The 11,611-nt window shown below is 36.6% G+C and overlaps 1 protein-coding gene across 1 annotated transcript; it reads right to left on the reverse strand.

Annotated features, from left to right (window-relative positions):
* Positions 1-10,097: 10,097 nt before the first annotated feature.
* Positions 10,098-11,589, reverse strand: soul2 (heme-binding protein soul2). Its single transcript, XM_043255976.1, has 4 exons — positions 11,428-11,589; positions 11,161-11,287; positions 10,655-10,823; positions 10,098-10,575 (listed from the first exon to the last, which is right to left on the reverse strand). The coding sequence occupies exons 1-4, from the start codon at positions 11,560-11,562 to the stop codon at positions 10,401-10,403; spliced, it is 606 nt and encodes a 201-aa protein (XP_043111911.1). The 5' UTR covers positions 11,563-11,589; the 3' UTR covers positions 10,098-10,400.
* Between the last annotated feature and the right edge of the window lie 22 nt (positions 11,590-11,611).

Here is an 11,611-nt window from a genome sequence, read left to right on the forward strand (position 1 = left end):
CAATAAATAATTTAAGTATTGCCATCATTCTTGTTGTCATTTGTGATTTGATTTTATTGGGTGGTCTTCAACACATATGTCCATCGGCACCAAACGAAGCAGTGGAACAGGTTGTGCTTCCCAGGATGAAAGAGATCTGGTTGAAAAGGAACCACACATGACTGATCAAGCCCAAAGTGACACACTAGGATTTAGAGAAACCAGAGGCATAATTTAGAGAAGGTTTGAATTAAAAATGATGTGGCATCCACATAACTGCAAACAAAGAGATTATTAGCGTACTCTTCCAGCTGGGTGGTCAAAATTCCAATTTGTATGGCACCTTACTCTCCTCTGCTAGATATTTATACACTCAAGCAAAGGCTTTGTCTGAGAGCAGGTCATTTTAATCAAGGACACACAGAGGTGCTCTGATTGCATCAAGGACACAGAAAAAAGGTCATAGATATAAATTAGCAAAGCATCTTCACGGAAGACACTCTGTCTCTTCTCTTAGACATAATTCTATCATCTAACAGTGTTTCCAGTCAATTCATTCATTCATTATTAAAATACATACATGGGCGAATCAAGCAACTGTGTGAAAACTCAACTATTTAATTCAGCAATCTCCCACCTTGATGTTCACTCTTCTAACGTTTTTGCTTTGGCATTTAAAAGAACAAATGCTTCAAATCAATTTTATTGATTTCCACTATGATGTCCCCAGAAAGTGTCCATTTCTGTTTATCTTTGATGTCGTTTGATGGCCCATCCTTTGATATAACCAGTTACAGATTGCTTCATCTGTGTCTTTACAATTCGCATTATGTAATAGACTTATACTTATGATACACCACGATCGCATTCATCTTAAATTCTATCTTAGCTAACGGCAGTTTCTGATTGAGAAAGATGAAAGTTGCCTGCAAAGGTAAGCGGGAAGCACCTCCCTCTGATCTGATGCCCAGTGGAGGAATTGACTTTTGGTTCATAAAAGAAAACTGATATTCTGACATAGTGACATTCTGAGTAATATTCAGCTTTTTCAACATTCCCATTTTTCTTTTACATTTATAATTTAAGTAAGTTTATTATAAAATAAGGTATAGCATAATATTAAAACATCCACCAACCAATACCATAACAACAACATGCAGATCAAAAACAAGAGATAAACACAAGGGTATACATATACAGGGTTAATGAGGAGCTAACTAGACCAGAACCAGGTGCGCACAGTTGAGGACCAGGTGTGCAGTGTTATCATGGCTGAGAAAGTATCAACAAAGATCCGCAATATCAGGGCCAAATCTATACATTAACCTACACAAGCAATTGTTCAACTGTGGATGAGCTAGAAAATAAATATAAAACATCTATCAAAATATAAGCACAACAAAATTCAAAAGAACTTCAAACCGAGAATGAAAATGAATCTGAGGAAATCATTTTTAATGAACAGCCAGGAATATTGTCTGTGTCTGTTTCTTCTTTCTTAAAGCTAATCTACTGCAGCTATTTGCACTTGTTCAGAAATTGACACCCTTTTCTCTCCTCCCACTGCGCTGAAATTAGTGAGAGGTGGTTTCTGGGTAGTTGACCTGAGGTTAAAAACATCTCTCTGTAATATGGTGTGATGCTCTCTGGATGCTTAATCCTCCTGGGCTTTGAGGGATTATTCTCTCTTTTTCTCTCTGGCGCTTTCTCGTCGACTCAGTCCTCCTGTTATATACCATATTCATCCTTCCTCTGTCTCACCTCACATGCTTCATTTCAAACATGCACACATTATATACGTGTCCAGTTTTTCTGTAAATTAACCATAAAACCATCCGTTCACAGAGGCACACGTAATCAAAGCTTTAGCAATTAGCCAGTGATGCATTTCAATGTTTCCAAAATGATCAATATTACCCAATCCACACCGCTCTTAAAACAGCTCTCATCTCTGTTAAACTTGAGCTTAATAGCCCTAATCGAGAATCCTGTTTCAGCCCTATCCTCCCCAGTTCAATCTCAAACGCTGTCATCTAAATCCTCTCATCATCAGCCAAACCACTTCAAGTTTTCACTGTCAAGTTTATTTACAATTCTTTTTCTCCAAGAGTGCATTAAAGTATTCTGTTTCCGAAAAGGAGCCCTTCTTTTCTTTTAAACAAGCCTGCATTTTCCACAGGCCAAGTTATCAATTCCCTCATCACGTCAAAGATCTGTGGTGATTACTGTAACTCATGCCAGTCTCCCCAGTGGAGGACAAAAGACACCTATTGACACACACATCATTCACAATGTCAATACGAATGGACAGAGCTACCAGAGAAGGCCTATTATTGAACTTCTGCAGAAAGAAAGAACGAAAGAATGATTAATCATAGTCTGAATTTCATATTGTTTTTTTATATGTTGTTTTTGTTTTTTTTATAAATGTACAAGTGTCTTGTAAGCATTCAAACATACACTACTGTTTTAAAGTTTGGGGTCAGTAATTTACATGATTGGAAATTAGTACTTTTTTTTAACAGAAAAAGATAAAGGAATAACATTCAGTAATGTATTAAAATAAATAATAATTATAAAATAACAAAATAATAATAATGGCAGAAGATAATTATAGTTCCACATTATCCATTACAAATTGCCAAAAAGGAGACCAGCTTTATAAAAGCCTCTGTCTGACCTCTTACTGCATATGTTCGTTTTTCAAAAGCAAGGTATATTTTTTATATATTTTTCTATGAATTTATTTAGCATTGACAGAGAGTCATTAAAATAACAGTACAGTAAAAGCTTCATGAAATATCATGTAAGGGATTGGCTAAAAGCAAACACAGCCAGATTTAAAAACACAGACTGCTGTCATACTAAGGAATCTCACTGTTTTTGAACCGATTGATTGATTCATTCAAGTGATTAATTTACTGCTTTTTTGAGCTTTACAATATTATACAAGCTGTACAAGCAACTTGTCATTACAACAGCAGATAATAGTTTCACTGTACACTTTTAATTCATAGAGCTAGAAGCCACACATTTTATAAGAACACGGACAAAGTTACACACAAGAGTTATTGGAGATATGGAGAGGAGTATAGGACTACTGCACTGAAGTGCTTTTCCACAAACCAGCACAGACACTCGTCCGCGGGGACTCCACAATCCAGGCTCTATTCTAAGAGTGTCTTATTGTCTTTGGTTTCTCTATATTAGGAAAGGATACGTTACCTCTGACCAAAGTCAAGCCAAGGACAGACAATGGGTGGTAGAGGACTAGCAGGAACAGAAACCCGCATTTGCCCACCAGACGAAAAAGGGATGGTTGGGGGAGCTGCCCCTTGACGGCTCTCAATTAGACAGTTCACCCGGAGGAAAGACAAGTAGGACAGACAGATGGAAATAGAAAGGTAAGGGAAATGCACAGGGGTGATGTCACTTGCTAGAGTCGAATAGGTGACCTGTTTCTCTGGGAAATGCAATACTGACCAGCACATGAACGATTCTGTATAGAACACTGAGAGCAAAATCAATGCATTACCACATTTTATGACGACATATCTACACATATACTCCTGATAATCGCTGAGTGACTCATTTCCAATATCTAAATTGTTTTTGTTTTTTTTACTGTTCACAGAAAGTTCAGTTAATAGGCTGATGATACTAATCTCATGTGACTTCTGCTTTACACACAAACCTGTGCTATATTGATTTTTTTAAATGTTCTATATTTTTTATCATTATATCTTGTAGCAGGCAGATTGAGACACTTGTGGCCACTTAAACTTTGCCCTAGGTTCAGAAAGAGGACAAAAAGCCCTGAAGGAGAGGAAGAACGAATCTACTATTATAAATTACAGCGAGGTACAGCACCTCAGATATAGCACATCAAAAAGGATGGGATTTATAATTGAAGAGTCTGATCCTGTGTTTCCATGCTTTTGATGTCATTTGAAAAAATTATGAACATACAAGAAGTCTCAGTTGCCAACGCACATTTTTCTTATTGTTTTTATACTGAGCCAACAATATTTTCCCACTTCACTTTAAAGCTAAGTCGTATAGAACTCTTCGAACACTTTTTGTGTTTATGGAATTATTTAAACTAATAAATTAAAAAATACCTTACAACATACTTTTGCTTAGGCATAAATTCATTATAAAAATGCACCCAATAAATGAAAAAATATATTAAAATAATTTAAAAACTAACTTTAGTCCTTTGTTAACAGTAAAACACAACAGTACACAGCGTCCATAATTGCTTTCTCATAGGAACAAGTAATGGTCCATTTTTTTTAAATAACAACCAAACATATACAAAAAAGAACAGAAAATGTTACGCAACAGTGTATTCAGTCTATCACACAAACCCATATCCTTATTACTCAATTTCATACGCTCTTAAAAAAACACAAAGCACTCGCCTAAAGAGAATTCCTGAAATAGGAATAAACATTCACAGAAACACTATGTTCATCTAAATGTTTATGTGTATTACAATAACTGCTGTTATAAAATCCTGGGGGAAGTAATGAATGACAATCTTAATATGCCTGCAATATTCAATCTGCACAATAGGTTTATGTTATTGCATGTTTGGCCAGCATCCTCCTCGTGTCACACTAAAAGTTCAGAGAAACCTAGAGGGATAACCTGGTCCACACGTAACATTTGTGCTGATCTAGTCAAAATTTTCAAAGAATTATTAATCTCTTATTCTGCTATGTTAAAAAATAAAAAATAAATAAGCATATGTAATATTGTATTGCCTAATGTAACAATCACATGCACACAGAGAAACATTCACAATAATCATGCACCATATGTGTTTACAATTCATACAGTGCTATCAGTTCTTTGTGCAATTTATATAGAAATTATATAATGCTTACAATCTATCAGTCTATTAAATATTCATATTCAGTCACCAATTATATATGTTTCAGCTGTACAGCCATTAAAAATTCATTGACAGCTGTCAGGAGGTGGTTTGAATCATAGCAAGCCTCCTGTTACCAGACTGGCTACATAGGTTTACTGTGTTTTGTTTACTCAGCGACAAATCTGAAATCCCAGTATTAACCAATCCAATCTATCATAAGTCTTTAATAAAAGTGGCACACTGGAGCACAGCTTTCATAGCCTCAGCATGGCTGTTAGTGGTGATGGAGCCAGGTGGATACTGGAAGCTGGAGTCTGGAGTCTTCTGACATTTGTCCCAAAGTCTCTCTAATCCTTAACCAAGTCACACTATGAGAAAACTCATCATTTAATCCCTGCTGCTGGAAATAACCTCACTGCAGAACCTTGCATTATCTGACAAAAAAATACGAAGATGGTTTTCAAAAATGGCTGCAAGGATGTCACATCTTTAAGATAGCATAATGCAAATTAATATCATTTTAATAACATTTTTTCAGGATATAATACACCACACATTTGATTATGTGGTAACTTTACAATAGGATTCAATTTATCAGCATTAGTTACTGAATTATGCAACATGAATAAACTTTGAGGTGCCTTTCTAGGTTTGTGCAATTTGAAAATGCAAAATTTAAAAACATGCGTGCATCAGCCAAAATTGGCCAGAAACTTGAAATGCAAGGCTCGCACAAGTGCATCAGTACAATATAATAAAATGCTACTCCACTTTAAAATTGGTTGTGGATTTTTTTAAGACTCTGGTCTTAAGATACAGCCCTACCAATCAGAAGGACTAGCAAAGCCGGGTGCTGATAAATTCAAAGAATACCTCTCTTCCACCACTGCCACTTTTCTCTACACACCAAACCTGACTGGACAAGTAGAGGCCCTGCAGGCAGACAATGACTATTCATGTGTTTGGACAGTCCTCTGTCCTCTAAGAAAATCACTGTACTTTGGCGTTGCATTGGGTGGAAAGAAAAAGAGAGCGAGAAAGAGAAATGGGCCATCGTACAAGGTCTGTTTGTAATGCATGCAAACTCAGTGTGCAGTCACAAATAATAATGTGTCACAGTAAACGCTGCTTGTGCACAGGCCTTCTGAGGTGACGGTTAAAATGCAGTTTTTGCTTGAACACAAGACAGCAAGCATTCACATGGCCATGTCTCCAACACGTTTAGCTTAGGGTGAAACAATTCGGAGATGTTCTGATGTTGTAAGTATTGTTTTGTCTAAGTGATCTGGGTTTTTCAGCTGCACACAGATGGTGGTGTCAGAATAACAGAATAACAGCCAAACTGATTCAGAATGTCATAAGACAAAGAATCTTCTCTGTTCTCCAGATGACAAAAATAACTTGCAAACGCAAAGGGGATTCGTGATTTGTGAAAACAGTCTCTTCTAAACCACTTGAATCTTTTTTTGTGGTCTCAGATATTGTTCAGATATTAATTCAATTTGCTTAACAATAACTTTTTCATAGAAGAATCTTTTTGTCTAAATGGTTCCAAGGAGAACCTTTAACATTTGTTTCACAAAAGTGTTTTTTTATAGAAGGTTCTTCTATGGCATCTCTGTAAAGAACAATTTGAAAACACCTGTATTTTAAAGTGTGCATGGAACCAATTCTCACTTTTAACTGCTTATTAGCATGCAGACTACTAGCATATAGGCTATTTTTAGTAGTTAAAAATCACTTATTCTGAGTGACTATATTCTACATCACTATCCAATACATCAGTTTAAGAAATACATTATTAAACAGTACTTGGGAGTTTAAGGCAAAACCTATTAATAGCAATAACTAGACTTTAAATGAAGTGCGACCATGAATCTTTACATACTACGATATAAACTTAGAGAGTAGATAGAAATAGCAAAAAAATTATCGCTATGAACAACTAAAGTACAGCACATTTGGGGAATATTCTGCAGATAAGATATTTATGATTCAAACATAATTTAACGAACAAAGTCAAACTCTAAGTGTGACTGGCATTTCAATGCTCTTGTATTGTAACAAAGCCTCTCAACATTTTAGGTTCAAGCCAAGCAAAGACATGATTCTTAAATTTTAATGAAAGCTGAGTGCTTACGACAAAAAGCAAAAAAAAAAGTTACAAAAAACCCCCCAACATTCTTTTTGGAAAACACAAATCTATAATTCATTACCCCACACTCTGAGATTCACAAATGGGAGTGGCTTCCCGAACTTGCTGAGAGATCAAGCTGAGGGGAGGAGACACAAAATGTAAAAAGATTTAAAGCTGGACCTCAGGAGATCTAAGGGTTGCTATGAGCTCTTCTGTCCTGCATGAACACATCCTTTACGTTGCAGGAGCGCAACAGACATAACAGCACTTCCTCTTAAGCACTGTAATGGAGAAAGTGTGAGCCTAGTGATCACTTTATCACAAACAACTGACACCACTTGCAAGAAGCAAGAATGTGACCAGATGAACAATTCACATAAACAGCGTCACAAACATGCCCATTTGATTAGTGACCTAGAATTAGTGCACATTTTTAGACATAAAGGGAATAGTTCACACAAAAAGTATATTTTGCTAAAACGTTTATCAAAGCTATATATATATATATATATATATATATATATATATATGAATTTGTTTGTTCATCAGAACAGAGTTGGAAAATAGCATTACTTGCCCACAAAACGTTAATTGATGGACTAGAATCATGTGGATTACTTGTGATGTTCTTATGGGTTATTTAGACTCTCATTCTGACGGCACCCATTTACTACAGCAGATTCACTGGTGAGCAAGATATGTAATGTATACTCCATACATCATTGGCCTACCATTATGTATGCAGAAGTGACTGTTAAAAAATAATTAATTGCAAATCCGTTGGGGCCAAACTTTAGTTGAAATTTGCTGCTCTCAGCATCCAAGCTTCAGTGACAGTTGTGAGTTTCAGCTCTCTTTGTGGTTTGCTGTCCTTGTGTTTAGCACATCATCAATTATAAACAGTGTGGGGTAATCATGAGGGACATTTTAATATGAAACAGCAATCCAAAAAAAAAAAAACTTTGTTCTTTGCCAAAAGTTGCTGTATTTTTAATCGTGTGTTATGTAAAAAGATGAAACCAACTCATGGGAGAAGCAGAGAGTAGTTGACAAGATGTTTTGGACCTCGAAACTGAGCGAAAGCAGACAGATCACGCAACAGATGGACACACATATCACAAGGCTGGCATAAGCATCAACATTCTGCATGGTTAAAACTCTCTAAAAATTCACAACTGCTCTTGCATTCCTACGTTGCCTTATCTGACAGCATAGAGCTCCAACTATATTCTCAGGAAACTGGCCAGTCTCTGATAAGATTAAATCCCATGAGCCAGTCCAAACAGGCTTTTGGCTGGGGCTTCCAAACCAAGAACATCGTCCAAAACAGGGCAGATTAAAATTCACAAGCCCGCAAACATATGCTGACATAAACTGCCAAGTCAGACGGGCTTTTATTGGACACCATGGTGGCACATGCGAGCCCAGACAAAATTTCAAAATAAAAATGTGCCGATAAATGAGATAATTAGTTTGTTCCAAGACATCATAACTACGCAGTTCTTGTGAATGGCTGAACATCTCCTATCCTTCACAAACACTAGCGGAATATGCGCTGATTTCCAAGCATACAACCTAATATGACCTGCTAAGCACTCCGTGTTAAATTAACTGCAGTCCTGAGGCCTACTGATTAAAAAAAAATAAAAAATACAACTATATAAGTAAGTAGTCACGGCAAGTTGTCTATGACTCATAAAAACACATTTAGGGTTATTACCGATCTGACTTCATTGAAGCATAATTATGCTTTTGACGAACATGGCTGGCTTCTTGCTATAGAAACGTAACCATGGAAACTGCGAATGTGTGTTGAGGGGCACTGAGTGTCCAGCTTCCCATGGTGAGTGCTGAGGCATGCTGGGTAGAGGGTTTTGTTCCGACATTGTTGGTGAGGAACTGCCCACACGTTCTTCTAACTCAAAGTTCTTCTGGATACAAGAGCATATTCAGAGCTACAGCAAATGGGTAAGGACATTTTTATTAAAAATGGAGATGCACAAACTAATTTAAAGCCATATGTGATGTAGAAGAGGATAAACATTACATGTCGGTGCTGCCACCTAGTGTACATCACCGTAACTTTGGCTCTTGGCACGTCGTTATTAAACAAGGGAGTGTGTTTTGCTTTCATTGGTCAGTATTTCATCACATTCCGACAATTTTATGAGTCTTAAAAATTAAATGAACAAATATAAGATAATTCCTTAGAATTCTTTCAATGTTGGTTTTCTAACTGCTGTATGGTATTTAACCAGCCTGGGAGAGCTTGCAGAGAGAGTACAAAGTTTACTCTCTCTCTCTCAGGTGAGCTTGCTGGCCCATTTTGTGGAGGAATTGTGGTGCAGAACTGCAGAACTGGAAAAATGCAGCCTCATCACATTTCCTGGCTCTCAGAGAAGATGTGACTAATTAAACTGACTCCAGATCCGTCACCATGACAAAACGTCTCAGGTGGGCTGACCCAGTTTTCCTCCCAGCTATAGTACACTCCCATGTTATACACAAGAGGGAAACCCCCATCAACAAACAATCACATAGTGCTCCAGGCCTATCAATTCAGCGCCATACAACCATGTTACGAAAAAACTCACCATTTTAGCTATTTTTAAAGCCACTGAATAAGCACCAAGCTGCAAATCACAAAAACATTGTCTGAAGTCACATGCTTTCCTACAAGTTTCATACTCACAAGCTGGAAGATTCACATTCCCTTACTATCTATCACTGAGCTCTGTGCTAATTTAAGCAAATTCACAGCTTATGGGAAGATCTGGATCACTAGTTAGACCAGTTTAACTGGTGAAAATTCTCACACATGAACAAAAGCTGACACCTGATTACCTAAAATCACATTCTCATTCAGATCATTTCTAAACCTGCTCCAACTTTGTATTTTGGAAACTTGCTCTATTTTGTGAATCAAGTTTCTGTGTCTTTTCTAGGTCTTGTATATCTTCTTCTTATTAAAATGCGCTACTTTTATGCAGTTTTAATTTGATCAGTCCATAAAAGTGGGTGAATTCATTTTATAGAATGTTTTACACTGAAAAATAGAATGACTTACATAGAATGTATGATACAAAAAGAACAAGAATGTTTTGAAAAAAGAAGTCAAATGATTTATTGTTAAAGCTATTACATTTCAGTAAATATTACTGCAACCCGTCTGAACCTATGACAGTCACCACATTCCTAAAACCAGTTTATAATCCTGTCAAACAACTTCAAAGAACTTCCACTTTTGTAATGCCCAAAATGAAACATTAATCCAACAGTTAAGACTGAAACATGACGCTAGATTATCATTTCGTCATATGATATACTTCAAAACTTCAAAGTAAAAAGAGGTTACACCGCAGGAATGAGTAACATAATCAGAATTTCTGTATCTTCAGGTCCTCAGGGTGCACGAACCCAAACTTCATTGTGCCTGTTGATCAGATCCCACGGTGCATCATATCCAGCTGCATCAAACCTGTTTTCAACAAACTCCTTTCCTGCAGCTCTGAGGTCCTCCCTAAGCTGATGGACATTCTCCAAGGCATCTTTATTAGACGCGACACCACCAAATGACCTGTAACGACCAGCAAAGAGAGAATGTTTAAATGAAAAACACACCATTTTTGACCGTCATATTTCCTAAAATAACTAACCTGATGTAGACAGTACCGCCGGGTATGACTGTTTTTCTGATGGTATTATCAGTGGGCTCAGGAATGTCTGTGTCAGACTGGAAGACGGAAATAGACACCTTTTCTTCGCCCATACCATCAGCTTCCTTTACTGAGACCAGCACAGGTCTGGTCATAGGAATCTCCTTGCCTTCGAAGTAACATTGTGATACACAACGTATAAAATGGCTTTATTGAAATGCTAATAGCATACTGAAATGTTTCCAAAAAAATAAAATCAAACAGGTTTCATCTGATAGCATTAGGTAATATACTTCTAAAGCATTTATTAATCTAAATGTAAAATTGTAGTAATGTTAAATCTAAATGTTAATCTATACTAAAATGCTTTTAAATCAAAAGTTGTGCCTGTTTATGCACTGTGAACTAACAATGTACAATTTGAATAAACTAACATAAAGAAAGGTTAGTAAGTTCTCTGTTACCAAATAAGAGCTTATTGTTGGTTACAAGTGTAGCTTACTTACTCTCACTGTTTTGACCTTGATTGAAATAATACAGTTTCCAAAATCCGTCTTTTATATCACTATCGCTGGTGCTCGCAACATCAGTGGTAATCCAATGGCTCACTTCGTAGTTACGCTCCTCAAACCCCTTTTATGTATTATTAACACAATGACATATATATATATATATATATATATATATATATATATATATATATATATATATATATTTTAGATAAGACCATATTTAAAATATTCCAAATGACAAAACAAACATCGTCTGCCTACCTCATGCTGTTGTACCACAGTGTACACAGGACACTCACGTCCATGACAGAACCAGGGTGCTTCCCAACATTCTGTACTTGGGAAACATACAAGACCAACCAGGAGACACAAAGCAGACAGCAGAGTCCTCGCCATTGCACTGCAAGATGAAAACGGTGTGACAGGTTGTTTGTGTATGGTGAGT

The sequence above is a fragment of the Puntigrus tetrazona genome, chromosome 13, assembly GCF_018831695.1.
Source record: "Puntigrus tetrazona isolate hp1 chromosome 13, ASM1883169v1, whole genome shotgun sequence".
Classification (NCBI taxonomy): domain Eukaryota; kingdom Metazoa; phylum Chordata; class Actinopteri; order Cypriniformes; family Cyprinidae; genus Puntigrus; species Puntigrus tetrazona.

Bases quoted from the DNA above. Each gene is read 5' to 3' on its own strand.
- soul2 (XM_043255976.1), bottom strand. From the start codon at position 11,562: ATGGCGAGGACTCTGCTGTCTGCTTTGTGTCTCCTGGTTGGTCTTGTA. The intron at 10,824-11,160 runs GTAAGTAAGCTA...GTTACTTCGAAG, and splicing joins TCAAGGTCAAAACAGTGAGA to GCAAGGAGATTCCTATGACC. The intron at 10,576-10,654 runs GTTAGTTATTTT...TGGTCGTTACAG, and splicing joins GGCGGTACTGTCTACATCAG to GTCATTTGGTGGTGTCGCGT.